Here is a 15,508-nt window from a genome sequence, read left to right on the forward strand (position 1 = left end):
GGTCAAAAATGGGATGTCTACATATGCACCAATTAGTGTACGAACTAGTGTACCAACATTAGTTATGACATTATTATTGATACAAGTTATTAATCACATTACAAATTTCAAAAACCTTTTAAAGTATGCCACATCATTAATTAGTATACTAGTTAGTACACTAATCTATATCTATATATATGAAGGAAAAAAGGGGTTTCTAACCCCCAAGCCTTGTGGGAGCTCCAATATTCCAATCTAAATTTCTTGATTTTTTTATTTAAAAAAAAAAACCTTAGCATTTATTAGCTTCTCCCAACTCCCAAGCCTAACCCTCATAATAACACTTTAATACATTAAGAATAAGTATAAAAAAAATTTCTTAAAAAGTCTAACACATAAATTCCTTGAAAAGTCTCAACATATATGATTATTATCCCTCATAATAACACTTTATTGCATTAAGAACAAGCATAAAAAAAAAATTTCTTGAAAAGTCCAACACATATCATTATTATCAAAATATTAAACTTTAATATATTATATAAAAAAAAGATATTTAATTCTTTAAAAAGTCCAACACATATCATTATTATCAAAATATTAAACTTTAATATAATATAAAAAAGAAAAAAAAGAAGACATTTTAAAAATAAAAAAAAAAGACATTTAAAAATCACAATTCACATATATAGATAATTATAAACACAACCCGTGCATAACCCGAGTGGTATGCTAATTGATACATATAGCATTATTCATACTATAATAGTGTGTGGTTTACTCAAATAAAATTGAAAGGTCATTTCTTAACATCTCTATATAATTTACAATGATATATAATAATTTCATGTGTAATAATTTTTTAAATAAATCAAACATAAAAATAAAAATTGTGATTGTGTAATTACTTCATATCATCTCATTTCAATCAACTTATATCAAACATGAGTGCACACGTCATAATGTATCTGAATCTTCAACGTGTCTTGTCTAAGTGAGCACGTCATATGCTATTGAAACTTCAATAAATCTATCGATCACAATTTTTACACAGCAATTTACTTACAAAAATAGCGCGCGCATGGATATCTATATATAAGCATGATTCAAATTTATTTTTTATATTGTAGGTCTCACACTTACAATAAATTTAAATTACAATTTTTTTAAGATATAGATTTAAAATTTATGTAATGTAGACTATGCCTAAAATGAATAGTTGCATTTGGATGAGTTAAAAAAGAAAATAAAAATCACTCTCAATCTTGTTTGGTTGAGTCTTCAAAATCATTTTTTAAAATAAATTACTTCCCTAAAAAATGGGGGAAAAAAAATATAAACAGTCATTTTCATTTTTTTGAACAAAAAATGATTTTTTTAATATTTGAAAACATTTTTTTAATATTTACTGTTAAACTAAACTCTAGAACCCAATATATATATACTCAATGATGGATCTAGGGGACGGCCGCACCCTCAAAAAATTTGAAAAATATCATATATTGTATTAAAATTATAAGAATTCGTACTCCTAAATTTTTTTTTAAATAATTTCAAAATTATATAGAGTAACTTCTAATTTTTTAAACTATAGACTAACCTTTCAAAATCATAATCATAAATCCGCCCCTAGTATATATTCTCGGTGATTTTCTTTAAACTTCTAGTTTTTGACTATTTTCATGGTTACATATATCTATTCCAAGTTCCAACGAGCAAGCTACATCAGCTTACTACCATGTCAATCGGTGGAAATTTACGGTGCAAAAAGGCCTGTTGTATGTAGTCAATAATTTTCCCGGATTTGGGGCGACATAAATATACTGTAGATTGTTGAAAATTTTAGAAATTGTTGAATGATGCTAATAAAAGTCCGAGTAAGGAAGTTGAAGCAAAGTTTAACACATCCACCAGAGCTTGCTATTTAAATTGACCGATCCAAGATCCAAATCGCCAATTTCACTTTATCACCTTTTCGAGCTCTCACATCTCTTCTACACCGGTGTACAACTTCCTACAAACGCAAAATGAGCTGGTGGTGGGCCGGAGCTATCGGCGCTGCACGGGTATGCCTATTTTATCATTCATCACTTTCCAACTAACAAATTTGTTAACTTATAATCCATAACTATTAAGCCCAGCTCTGGGGATGAGCTCGCCGCCTAAAACCGCCAAATCTGTTTGGAAATTTAGAACCTCCAAAAACATGATTCTTTTATTAAGTTTGATTTTTTTTGGTTTGCTTAAGTAATACCCATAACACTAATAAATATATCAACTAATACACAAGATTTGTATGTAGGCTTAACTACTTGATGGAAGCCCAACTAACACTATATCTAATTGGTATGCTTATGGGTATGTTGTTTAGTTTCCTAAGGTTACTACAAATAATTATAAAAAATAAAAAATAAAATCAATCCAAAGCAAACGGTCCATCAAAATAAATATTTGATGGTTTCATATTAATAAAACTTTTTTTTGCATGGTCACACTTCTTTTTTTTCAAATGAATTAAACCTATTTAGAACTTGAACAAACTATGTGCAATGAATTCCTTGAATTTTTCCTTTCTATGCGGTGTTTTGAAAGTTTGGTAAAAAGTTAATTTTTTTGACTTTTTTGAGTTTATTCTGTGAGTAAAAAATATGAGAGGTAATATGACACAAAATAAGTAAAAAATTAAAAATTGACCTTTTATTGCTCCCCAAAAAAACCCCTATATGTTAGAATTCCTTTAATTTTATAGTTCAGTAACAACAAAATATTTCCTAAATTTTTTTGAATCTCTATTGGCCCTCCCCATTTTATAATATAATTTTGTCTTGGCTCCCAAAACATCAGGACTGGCCTTGGTAACTAACATATTCTCCTCTTGATTTTTCAGAAAAAAATTGAAGAACATGAACGTCCCAAAACATTTCAGAGTGTCGGACTAGTCCTCGGTGTCACCGGCATTGTCGGTAACAGCTTGGCCGAAATCCTCCCCCTCTCCGACACTCCAGGCGCCCATGGAAGGTGTATGGAGTCGCTCGCCGCACCCGCCCCACCTGGAACGCCGATCACCCGGTCGAGTACATCCAATGCGACATCTCCAACGCCGACGACACGGTTACCAAGCTCTCTCCACTCACCGACGTCACCCACATATTCTACGTGACCTGGACCAACAAATCCACCGAGCTCGAGAACTGCAAGGCCAACGGAGCCATGCTTCGCAACGTTCTCAAGGCGGTGATCCCAAACGCCCCCAATCTCCGCCACATCTGCCTCCAAACCGGCCTCAAACACTACGTTGGACCCTTCGAGGTCATCGGCAAGGGGGTCCCGGTCCTGGCCCACGACCCGCCCTTCACTGAGGACATGCCGAGATTGAATTTCCCCAATTTCTACTACACCCTCGAAGACATCCTCTTCGAAGAGGTGGCGAAGAAAGAAGGGTTGACATGGTCAATTCACCGACCTGGTACGATCTTCGGGTTCTCTCCGTATAGCATGATGAACATCATTGGAACACTCTGTGTATACGCCGCGATCTGCAAGTATGAGAACAAACCCCTCAAGTTCCCCGGAACTAAGGCCGCTTGGAACTCTTATCAAATTGGGTCCGATGCAGACTTGATCGCTGAGCAAGAGATATGGGCCGCGGTGGATCCTAACGCGAAGAACGAAGCGTTTAATTGCAGCAATGGGGATGTGTTCAAGTGGAAGCACTTGTGGAAGGCTTTGGCTGAACAGTTTGATGTGGAGTTCGTTGAATTTGATGATGAGAGTGAGGAAGGAGTGAGCTTGGTGGAAATGATGAAGGACAAGGGTCCTGTTTGGGAGCAGATTGTGAGAGAACATGGATTGGAGCCAACCAGGTTGGAGGAGGTTGGAGTGTGGTGGTTTGCGGACTCTATGCTTGGAGTGGAGGGTTTGCCGGATAGCATGAATAAGAGCAAAGAGCATGGGTTCTTGGGGTTTAGAAACTCCAAGAAGTCATTCATTTCTTGGATAGACAAAGTGAAGGCTTACAAAATTGTTCCTTAAACATGAGTTCTCACTATCAGTTATGTTAGTTGAGAACATAATGTAAATAATAAAATTAAGTAGGTTGGTTGAGAATATAAAATAAATAATAAAATTATTCATTCCTTTAATAGTTTAAACTTTTAAATAATAGTTAACAATTTAATAATTACAATGTTGTTTGCTATAGGGTTGCATTTGATTTGTTTAGTGGGTATCATCCTAGTTGGTATGTTCTAATTAAGCCATGATGCAGTTATCATACATAGCTCTGTTTTATTTATGTGTATATCAAAGTGTGTTGGTTGTAATTTTTGCATCAATAAAATATTTTGTCGATAAAAAAAAAAAAAAAAAAAAAAAAAACTATGATCTTACAAACACACCGGCATTGCATAAAATTTGATGGAGCAATAAAAAATGTGCAAGAGATGATAAGATTTTTCACAAGTAGTCCAATCAATAAATTTTATAAAATGTTAATTCACATATACTTTATATTTATTTTTGTGCTTAATTTCTACGTTCATAACAAAATTGATAGGCTAGAGTGAGAGGGATCAACAATAATTTCTTTAGAACACTACTAAAAAAGTGGACTTTTGTGTCCAAAATTTTGTATTTTTATTTTTTAGCAGGTTTACCAACTCTTATAGTAACTTTTTGCAACGGCAAGAAATACAATTGCCAAATAATAAGTATTCTCGATTGCTTAGCTACGATGGATAATAAAAGGTCACAATTGATGATTATTAGCAATAGTAGATCAAGAGAATTGACGTACATTTACTTAGTATTACATAGTCGATCCATAGACCTAATACAATCTTCGGGTTCTCTCCGTCTAGCATGGTGAACATCATTGGAACCCTCTGTGTATATGCCGTGATCTGCAAGTATGAGAACAAGCCTCTAAAGTTCCCCGGGACTAAGGCCGCTCGGATCTCTAATCAAATTGGGTCGGATGTGGACTTGATCGCAGAGCAGGAGATATGGGCAGCTGTGGATCTAAACGCAAAGAACGTAGCGTTTAATTGCAGCAATGGGGATTTGTTCAAGCGGACGCACTTGTGGACGGCTTTGGCTGAACAGTTTGATGTAGAGTTTGTTGATTTTGATGATGAGAGTGAAGTGGAAGGAATGAGCTTGGTGGAGATGATGAAGAACAAGGGTCCTATTTGGGAGCAAATTGTGAGAGAACATGGATTGGAGCCAAACAAGTTGGGGGAGGTTGTATTGAAGTGTTAGTAAATAAAGAGATCTCTCAGTCTTTTAAAATAAATCTTGGTTATGGTAACCCATATGAGATTCAAGTTGATGTTCCATAGAAGCCTCAAACGTGTGATGTTTGTGAGACTTTTGATCATATCATTAATTTGTGCTCTCACAAGCCAAAGATCTTGAACCCTGCATCTTCCAAACAAGAGTGGAGAGTCAAAGAGACAAACATACAAGGTATAACTAAATGGGAAGTGGTGAAGAAAAAGGGGAGAGATGGTGAACAAGGTTCGACAACAGTAATAAACAAAGAGGGAAAGACGTAGCGTTTTGCCCCATCAACATCTAATGCTTTTGATGTCATTGAATCATGTGATATGGGAGAGTTGGGGAATGGAGAATCAAATTAAGAGTTGTGCCAATCGAAGAGCCTAAAAAGTTGAGGGAGTCAATCTCCAAGCGATCTCAGTAATATGAAGACTGCAAAAGAAGGTAACAAAATAAAACTCAAAGTGAAACTTCATTACTTGAAGAATGCTATGGGGAAATTTTGAATCTTTTATTGTGTATGTTGTATTTGTCTTCTATAAGCTTAGTTTGTTTCTTTTGAGGGAGTAATTTGTTTTTGTTTTTGTTTGTTTTCCCTATAAAAGATATGTATTGAACCTCATTATATATCTTTCGTTTTTTTTATTATAATATAACTTACTTATCCAAAAAAAGGTTGGAAGAGGTTGCAGCGTTTTGGTTTGCAGACTTTATGTTTGATTTGGAGGGTTTGCCGGATAGCATGAATAAGAGCAAAGAGCATGGGTTCTTGGGGTTCAGGAATTTTAAGAAGCCATTCGTTTCTTGGCCAGACAAAGTCCAGGCTTACAAAATTGTTTGATAAACAAGTGAGTTGTCATCATCAGCTATGTTGATTGAAAATATAATAAATAATAAAATAATTCTTTGAACTTTTTAGATGAATTAGCAATCAACAATTTAATAATGTTTCAGCAGTGTTTGCAATGGGGTAGCATTTGATTTCCTTGTTAGTGGGTACCATTTTAGTTGATATGTTTGACATGGGTAAGCCCATAAAGATTAGAGCCCACCATTTAGGGCCCAACACATATCTCAAACGCTGAAGCCCAGTACTGCCGAAGCCCCATGTAGCAATTAGAACCAATGACATCAAGACACATGGCAAGAAAAGGGCAAGCCACATCAGCAGACAAAGATCTGCAAAGTTATTGTCACTGCACATCGCCATTAATGAGGACCCCTCATAGCATTTATTGCGAAAACCCCTCTCCGTCGGGACAACACGCCCTCACCCTGAACAAGGTAAGCTACAGCATAGACTTTCGGCCAAGGTGACAGGTTGGAAGAGACAACGTAATGATTACCAAAGGATATAAACAGACGTCGAAAACATATAGAAGGTTAAGCTTTCCTATCTCTATTTCATCTCTACACTCCACTTCTCTCTCTAACTTGCTCGTCAAAGGGTTCGCTGGGGGACTCCCCATTCCCCGTTGAACTCTTGTGCAGGTTCTCTGGTAGGCTTGATCACCCGGATACCAGCTCGAGAAGCGTGGATCAGTCCGACCCGTTCTGCCTGGAACCCCTTACATCATAACTGCATCATCAGTTGGCGCCATTTGTGGGAAAGCTTTGCTCCGCACGCCAGTTGTGCTCATTGTCGCCAGAGACCCTGTTCCAATAACCCTTTCCTACTACCTATCAAAGTGTATGGTCACGACTAGATCCATGGCTTCTCACCATAATACTGCCGACCATTAGACCGACCCCCCCAATCCAAACAACCCACCACAATATTTCAGCGAGCTTACCAACAACATTAACCACATGGCCGAGCAAAATCAAGCCTTGATTAATGCTCTACTCCAAAGAAACCTTCCTGTGCCGCCTCCACCACCTCCAAATATTCCTCCCAACCAAGAACGAGCCCCGAGCCATACTATCCCGCAGCCTAATCCACCCAACTGGGAAGGCTTGCAACCCCCTCCCCCAGGTATAAACCTGCCACCCCGGGGCCCACAACCATCGATCCCGGTACTAATCCTTGAAGGAGATGCCAGCAGCGTCCAGCCCCCGCTGCCCTCCGGTGGTGACAATATCCCTCTCTGGAACGCGAAACTCCGAGCCATGAAGCTCCAACTCCAAGGGGTCGTGCAGAACATACAACATAAACCATCTACCACAGCCAACTCCCCATTTGTTACCTCCATCAGAGACAAACCTCTCCCTCCTAAGTTCAAAATGTCCACCATCGACTCTTTCGACGGTACAACAGACTCAGCCGATCACTTGGAGACCTACAGAACGCTCATGATCCTCCATGCATTCCCTGACGAAACCATGTGTCGGGCTTTCCCTGTAACACTCAAGGGTCGGCTCGCCTTTGGTTTAGTCAACTCCCAGCAGACTCCGTCTCCACTTTTCAACACCTCAACGACTCCTTCCTTAGCCATTTCATAGGGGCCCCAACACCAGCGACGCCCAGCAACCCAACTCCTCAATATCCGTCAGACCGAGGGGGAGTCGCTGCACGGTTTCGTTACCCGCTTCAACACCGAAGCCTTGCAGGTAGCGAAAAACGATGACAAGGTCATCCTTACAGCTTTCATGGCCGGCCTACAGTCATCTGATTTCCTTTTCTCCCTCTCAAAAAATCCCCCGACCTCCATGGCAGTCCTACTGTCCAAAGCCCAAAAATACATGAACGCAGAAGATTCCCTAGTCACTCGCCAAGACCCTATAACAAAAAACCCGACCTCCCAAGAAAAGCGAAATGACTCAGAAGCCAGAACCACCCAGTACAATAACCAAACACTGTATTATACCGACCGACCTCCCCGAGCCGACCGGTCAGCACCAGTCCGACCACCCGGTCGGTTCGAGCGGTACACACCCCTTAATTCCCCTATGGAACAAGTCCTCAATCAGATTCAGCGGGATTACCCCCTCAAATGGCCCCAACCATCACGAACCCCGTCCAATCGGAAAGACCAGTCCAAATATTGCCGTTTTCACCAAGACCACGACCATAATACCGATGACTGTGTTAACCTCAAAGATCAGGTCGAGACCTTAATACGTCAGGGACGTCTTAGCCGGTTCACGGATACCCGTCCTCAGCAGAGGCAAAGGACTGAGCCCATCAGAAACAACCACCGACGCACCCCTTCCCAGCAGCCAACCCAACCTAACCAAGGCCATGATCGCCCTCCACAGCAACCTCGGGCACAAGGTAATCCCGCCCCACCTGTTGGAGAAATCAGAGTTATTTCTGGCGGGCTTGTATGCAGAGGATCATCCCGCTCGGCTCAACGGGCAGAACTCAGGAAAACAAGGCACGGCTCAAACAAAGAAGTCGCCACATTGGATCGACCCTCCAAACCCCAAGCAGTGGACCGAGCCTATCACCTTTACGGACGCCGACCGCACAGGCATCCGTTATCCTTATGATGACCCTCTCGTCATTTCCGCCCTCCTCTCCAATTACAAGGTCAGACGGGTTCTCATTGACAACGGCAGTTCTTCAGACATCATCTTCCTCAATTGCTTCCGCCAGCTCAAGGCAGACCACAAAGCTGCTCACCTTCCTCGTTGTCGACTGCCCCTCTACTTACAACATCATCCTTAGCCGGTCCGCCCTAAACACCTTCCAAGCCATCACCTCCACCTTCCATCTTTCCGTTAAGTTCCCCACCGATCTGGGGATCGGCACAGTCAGAGGAGAGCAGACTATAGCCAGAGAATGCTATGTTGCCTCACTTAAAGAAGTTAAGCTTAAGGAAACCATGATCATTGAAGGACTTGACGTTAGGGACGAGGATGAGCTGGTCAGGGGGGAACCAGTGGAAGAGCTTATCGAGGTCTCCATCGACCCCACCAACCCGGCAAAAACTGCCAAGATTGGCAACCAACTGTCCCCCCAGGCCAAGACCGACCTCACTGCCCTCCTGATTAAGCACAACAACATGTTTGCCTGGACTCACTCCGATATGCCAGGTATTGATCCCTCCTTCATCAGCCACCGTCTCAGTGTTGAGCCCTATTTCCGACCTATCCGCCAGAAGCAGCGCATTTTTCACCCAGAACGCAATAATCTTATTGCTTCTGAAGTAGACAAACTCCTTGAGGCACAGTTTATCACTAATGTGGACTACCCCAGATGGCTGTCGAATGTGGTTCTGGTTCGTAAAAACAATGATAAATGGCGACTCTGTGTCGACTACTCCGACCTCAACCAAGCTTGCTCCAAGGACAACTACCCTCTCCCTCACATAAATCTGCTAGTCGACGCCACGGCCAGTCATCAAATGCTCAGTTTCATGAATGCCTTCTCTAGATACAACCAAATCTTGATGCACCCATCTGACCAGGAGCACACTTCCTTCATCACCGACCGAGGCACCTACCATTACCGTGTGATGCCATTTGGGTTAAAGAATGCCGGTGCCACTTACCAACAGTTGGTCAATGACGTCTTCCATCATCAGATAGGCCGGAACATGGAAGTATATGTTGATGACATGCTGGTCAAGAGCAAGCTCTCCACCGATCATCTGACCAACCTGCGAGAAACCGTCGCCACCCTACGAAAGTACCAGATGAAGCTCAATCCGAAAAAATGTGCCTTCGGCGTAAGATCTGGGAAATTTTTGGGGTTCATGGTCATTTAGCGGGGCATCGAGGCTAACCCCGAAAAGATCAAGGCCCTAATCGAAATGTAGTCACCCAGAACGGTCAAGGAGGTTCAGAGGCTCACTGGCCGAGTGGCTGCCCTCAACCGCTTCATTTCCCGAGCAACGAACAAGTGCCTCCCCTTCTTCAAAGTCCTTCGGCAAACTTTTGAGTGGATGGCAGAATCTAAAAAGGCCTTTCAACAGTTAAAACAGTGCATGGCTAACCCTCCCTACTTTCTCAAGCCATCACGGGCAAACCCCTCTTCCTCTATCTAGACATGTCACACACTGCAGTCAATGCAGCACTACATCAGGTCTACTACATCAATCGGGCTCTTCGAGAGGCGGAACAGAACTACCCATTGTTAGAAAAAATGTCCTCGGCCTTGGTCACCGCCTCCAGACGACTCCGCCCTTACTTCCAAGCCCATTCCATAGTGGTCCTCACTGACCAACCGTTGAAGAAGATAATGCAACAACCAGAGCTTTCCGGCAGGCTTATGCAATGGTCGGTCGAACTCAGTCAGTTTGATATCTCCTACCGGCCATGGATAGCAATTAAGGGATAAGCTGTTGCCGACTTCATCCTGGAATTCACTAACCTCACCCCAACCACAACTCCTCTACCCCCACCAACCCCTACCAAGCCAGAAGACCCCCACTCTTGGACCCTCAACGTCGACGGATCATCCCGCAAAGAAGGTAGTGGGGCTGGTCTCATCCTCACCGCCCCTGACGGTGGTTATTTCAAATGTGCTCTCCGCTTCCTGTTCGATGCAAGCAATAATGAGGCCGAGTATGAGGCATTGATAGCAGGTCTCCGTCTAGCCAGAGACATTGGTGTCAGACATATCCGAGTGTTCAGTGACTCCCAGCTTATTGTCGGACAAATTACGGGAGAATTCGAGGCCAAGGACGACACAATGCGGGCTTATAGGGATCTTGCACTCCCTCTTGCTCGTCTCTTCAATACTTTTCACATCCAGCATATCCCTTGGGCGAAAAACTCCAAGGCAAATGAGATGGCTCAATTAGCCTCTGCAGACCAGTCAAATCTCAACCACGGTGTTCACCTCAAATACCTAACCCACCCTACCATATCCCCCGACCAGCAACCGGTCCACTTCCTCCAAAATGAACCTATCCCCTGGGCGTCTGACATCTTTCTGTTTTTGACAACGGGGGAACTACCAGATGACAAACAGTAGGCCGTCAAAGTCAGGGTCCAGTCGTCCAATTACATTCTTGTCGATGGTCTTTTGTACAAGAGGGGTTTTTCACGCCCAAACCTCAGATGCCTCAATCCTACTCAGGCGACTTACGTGATGAGAGAAATCCATGAGGGCATATGTGGCAATCATTCGGGTGGCAGGTCCCTAGCCCACAAAATACTTCGCACTGGTTATTTATGGCCCACTCTCAATCAAAATGCAACAGACTTCGTACTCAAATGTGATAAGTGACAATGCTTTGCCAACATCCCCCATGCTCCTCTGATAGAATTGATCACACTCTGCAGTCCCTACCCATCCGCCAAATGGGAAATCGACCTGGTCGGCCCATTGCCCACTGGCCGAGGCCAAACCATGTTCGCCATTGTCGCCATCGATTACTTCACTAAATGTGTGGAAGCAAAACCCCTTGCCACAATTACCAAGCGGAACACAACCAGATTCATCTAGCAGTCGATCATCTGCAGATTTGGCATTCCTCAAGCCATCGTCTCCGACAACGGTAAACAATTTGACAATGCCAAGTTCAGGAAATTTTGCGCAAAGCTCCAAATCCAGCCATGTTTCTCCTCTCCAGGCCATCCCCAAGCCAATGGCCAAATTGAGGTCACCAACCGTTCTCTTCTGAAGATCATCAAAACTAAACTGGAAGCTGCTAAGGGACTCTGGGCTGAGGAATTACCGAATGTACTTTGGGCCTACCGCACTACTGCCCGAACTCCCACTGGAGAGACAACCTTTCGCTTAACATATGGCGCTGAGGCAGTCATCCCAGTGGAAATTGGTCTGCCCACCCTAAGGGTTCTACATCCAGATCCAGAACTAACTGAAGAACTGCGTCGGGCAGACCTAGATCTGATTGAAGAACTCCGAGAAACCACCGCTATCAGACGGGCCTCCTACCAACAGAAAATGAGAACACACTACAACCACAAAGTCAGACCGAGGGAATTCGCTGTGGGAGACCTTGCTTTGCGAGAAATAACTCTTGCCACCAAAAATTTGACTGAGGGCAAACTGGCAGCCAAGTGGGAGGGACCTTACGTTGTGAAAGCCAGACCTCGTCCAGGCACTTACCGACTTCAGGACATGGAAAGCCGCGATCTCCCCCACCCATGGAACGCCGAGCACTTGAAGCGCTATTTTCAATAAAAGCTCAATTCTTGTATCAATCTTTTACTGTATTTCCTTTGTTGACAATTTGCACACTTCATTATTCTCATTCTCCCCTCATGTGATGTAAATTTCTGATCAAATGGGCTACACTTTAATGACAACAAGCTTATATCCCAAATATATGTGTGGTCTTTCAAATAACACTTTGATTGCAGCCTTGGCCAGACCGAGCATACAAAGCCTCGGCCAGACCAAGCATGCAGCCTCGGCCAGACCGAGCATGCAAAGCCTCGACCAGACCGAGCATAACAAGCCTCAGCCAGACTGAGCATAAAAACCTCGGTCGGACCGAGCATACAAAGCCTCAGCCAGACTTAGCATAACAAGCCTCAGCTAGACTGAACATAAAAGTGTCAACCGGACCGCGCATACAAAGCCTCAGCCAGACTGAGCATAACAAGCCTCAGCCAAACTGAGCATAAAAGCGTCGGCCGGACCGAGCATACAAAGCCTCAGCCAGACTGAGCATGACAAGCCTCAGCCAGACTAAGCATGACAAGCCTCGGCCAGACTGAGCATAACAAGCCTTGGCCAGACTGAGCATAACAAGCCTCAGCCAGACCAAGCATGACGAGCTCAGCCAGCCTGAGTTCCTTAAAGCCTCAGCCAGACTAAGCCCGAAGAGCTCGGCCAGACTGAGTTAATTGAAGCTACTGAATTACTTGAAGGGTCAGTTAATCATAGCTTCCCCCAAACTGAGCACGGATGTAGAGCTCGGTCAAGGACATTCACGTAAACTTCATGGTTGTGGCATACTCACCATACTTAGTCAAATTCCAGGTCCATATTCCTACAACACTCTTTACGATTTTACTTTTTTACTTGCATTTCCCAAACCAACCTATCGTTTCTCAACACTCTTGCAAAATATTTTTGGGCGTAATTTGAAACTTCACATTTTTGACATTCTTACATGTCTCCTTTACAAGTCGGATTGTTTTCTTACTTATCAACTTTTGCAAGTTAGCCTCTTTCCTTACAAGTCAAGCCTAATTTCAACAAACCATTCTTCATTCATTTCAGACTCACAAAAATGAATACAGCAATTCAACAATTATAGCAATTCAACAATTCATTTCAGACAAACACAAATATAGCTCATAATTTTATTCATTCACACCTTGTACATAAGTTTATTACAGCCATTCAAAAACAACAAAAAAAAAAAAAAAAAAAAAGCTCTAAGTACATATTTTCTCCACTCCACTCACTCCTCTTCTTCACTTGAGGCGAGATCTTCCTCTTCAATGCCTTCATCTAAGGGGGTCTGGGCCACGTCGTCTTCGTCAATTCTAACACTGTTGAAGTCTACGTTTGGGAACAACTCTTCTGCTTTATGCTTGAACATCTTCCAGCCACTGTCCTAGAATTCAGCCATTTCGTGTTTGTAGAAGTCCGACTACTGGAAGCTCTGGATCACTTCATCTTCGCTCCTACTCCCAGCGGTCGTCCCCGACGGACCAGCCCCCATAGCCTCGTCTCTCGCCAAGTTACTGGCAATAGCAGCATCGATGGCCATCTGAAAATCTACAGACACCTTAAACTGCTCTACTATTGCGACGCACAGATTGACGTATGCTGCTCTTTTAGAGGCTGCTTTGGTTTTTTCTTTCTCTAATTCCTTCTCTAACCTCGCCTTCTCCTCCATTGCCCTAGCACGCTCATCTTCCAGCTCCTTCTGCAGCCCAGCAATCTTCAGGTCTGCTTCATCCTTTTCTTTGATCTGCTAGGCGCGCAGTTCTTCATTACTGGTCATCGCCTCTTTAAACCGCTCGGTGGCGACCGTGCAGGTATTTTGAGCATCTCTCAGCTTTTTCTACTCGCTAGCTAGCTGGAACTCAAGCGACACTACCTTGCGACGTTCGTCCTCCAGCTCCAACTTAACCGCGAGCAGCTCAGCATGGGCTCGAGTAACAACATTGCGCTGCACGATCGCCAACACCTCCATCTTCTTCGCCTTCTCAGCCTCTTCCAACCTCCTAGCACACGAACTTTGCGCAACTTTCCTCTAGCCTACGCTCTCCTTCTTGAAATTTTCAAGTTGGGCCTTCGCCTCCTCCAACTTCGCCTTCAGTGGTTTCACTTCACCCTTTGCCGCTGCCGCCTTCTTCAGTAGAGCCCCTGCTAAGGTGGTCGCCTCCATTTGGACAGAGCACAGCCCCCTTAGCAGCTCAGCCTCATTGAACTTGGTCGCGGAGCGCACGGCTGCCTTGTTCACTACCCCCAGAAGAAGATCTGCAGCTGTCCTGGCTAGGTCTTCTTCTCCCTCCAGTTGCCCAGACACTGCAGGAGCATGGTAGATCGCATACTTCATCATGACCCCCCTTCTTGGGGCGCAGGGCCCCCCTTGGGCTGCTGCTCCATCACTTCCTTAGGGTCAGCTGACCTACTCTCCACTGGCACCTTGGGCCTGGCATTCAGGTGCTCTTCTTCCTCCTAGCCCCCCTGACGTTCATCCTCTTGCACTTCTGGGGCAACCACCCTTTCTGAGGTCACCCCCACTCCCTTCTCCCCTACCTCCTCCACCATGGGGGTAACCTCCCCGCCAACCCTCATCCTCTTCGACCTAGGCGTATCTGAGGCCCCCTCAACGGCAACCCTCCTCTTCTTCTTCTTCTTCTTCTTCAGAGTCTCTCCCTCCTTATTTGCCCTCTCCTTCACCGGATCAACCAGGGGCGGTCCCGGCTCAAAACTGCCCAAGTCTTTTTCCCCCAGCAGCTTGGAGCGCGGTCGGATTCTTTTCCTCGCGACCGGTTTTGGTAGCGAGCCTAACTGCGTTTCTTTGAACTTTTGGGCTTTGGCAAAAATGGTCTGATCCTCTGCCTCTTACGCCTCCCTTCTCGCCTCTAGTTTTGCCGGTGCCAGATCTCCACTGGTTGGCTGAGGGCCCAGTCATGCGGCGAACAAAGCGGACGGCTGGACGAGATCGTCCCATTTGACACCCTCCTTCTCCCTCCATGCCTTCACCTTTTTTACCCTCTCCTCCGCTGCGGCCCCCCGCTTTGGCCCTACAGACTTGATGGGTACTCTCCACACCGTGCGCACTCCCACTCTCCCATTTGCGGACACGTAGAACCACCGCGGCCTCCATCCCTTAATTGATGACGGCAACCCCGCCACCAGACCCCTTCCTGCCGCCGCTTACAAAGTGACCCAAGTTTCTTGCTGGCCCGAGGCCTTGTAGCA

General features: G+C 44.1%; 1 protein-coding gene and 1 pseudogene across 1 annotated transcript; both read left to right on the plus strand.

The window, feature by feature from the left end:
* The first annotated feature begins 1,944 nt into the window (after positions 1-1,944).
* LOC114291805 ((S)-8-oxocitronellyl enol synthase CYC2) lies at positions 1,945-4,124 on the plus strand. The gene is given in 3 exon segments (XM_028235675.2): positions 1,945-2,048; positions 2,870-2,987; positions 2,990-4,124. Coding segments are annotated over 3 exon segments (1,182 nt in total). The 5' UTR covers positions 1,945-2,009; the 3' UTR covers positions 4,015-4,124.
* Positions 4,125-4,714: 590 nt separating this feature from the next.
* Positions 4,715-6,100, plus strand: LOC145822154 ((S)-8-oxocitronellyl enol synthase CYC2 pseudogene; annotated as a pseudogene).
* The last annotated feature ends 9,408 nt before the right edge of the window (positions 6,101-15,508 follow it).

Source organism: Camellia sinensis, chromosome 3, assembly GCF_055761805.1.
Source record: "Camellia sinensis isolate YWXY chromosome 3, ASM5576180v1, whole genome shotgun sequence".
In the NCBI taxonomy this organism is placed as follows: domain Eukaryota; kingdom Viridiplantae; phylum Streptophyta; class Magnoliopsida; order Ericales; family Theaceae; genus Camellia; species Camellia sinensis.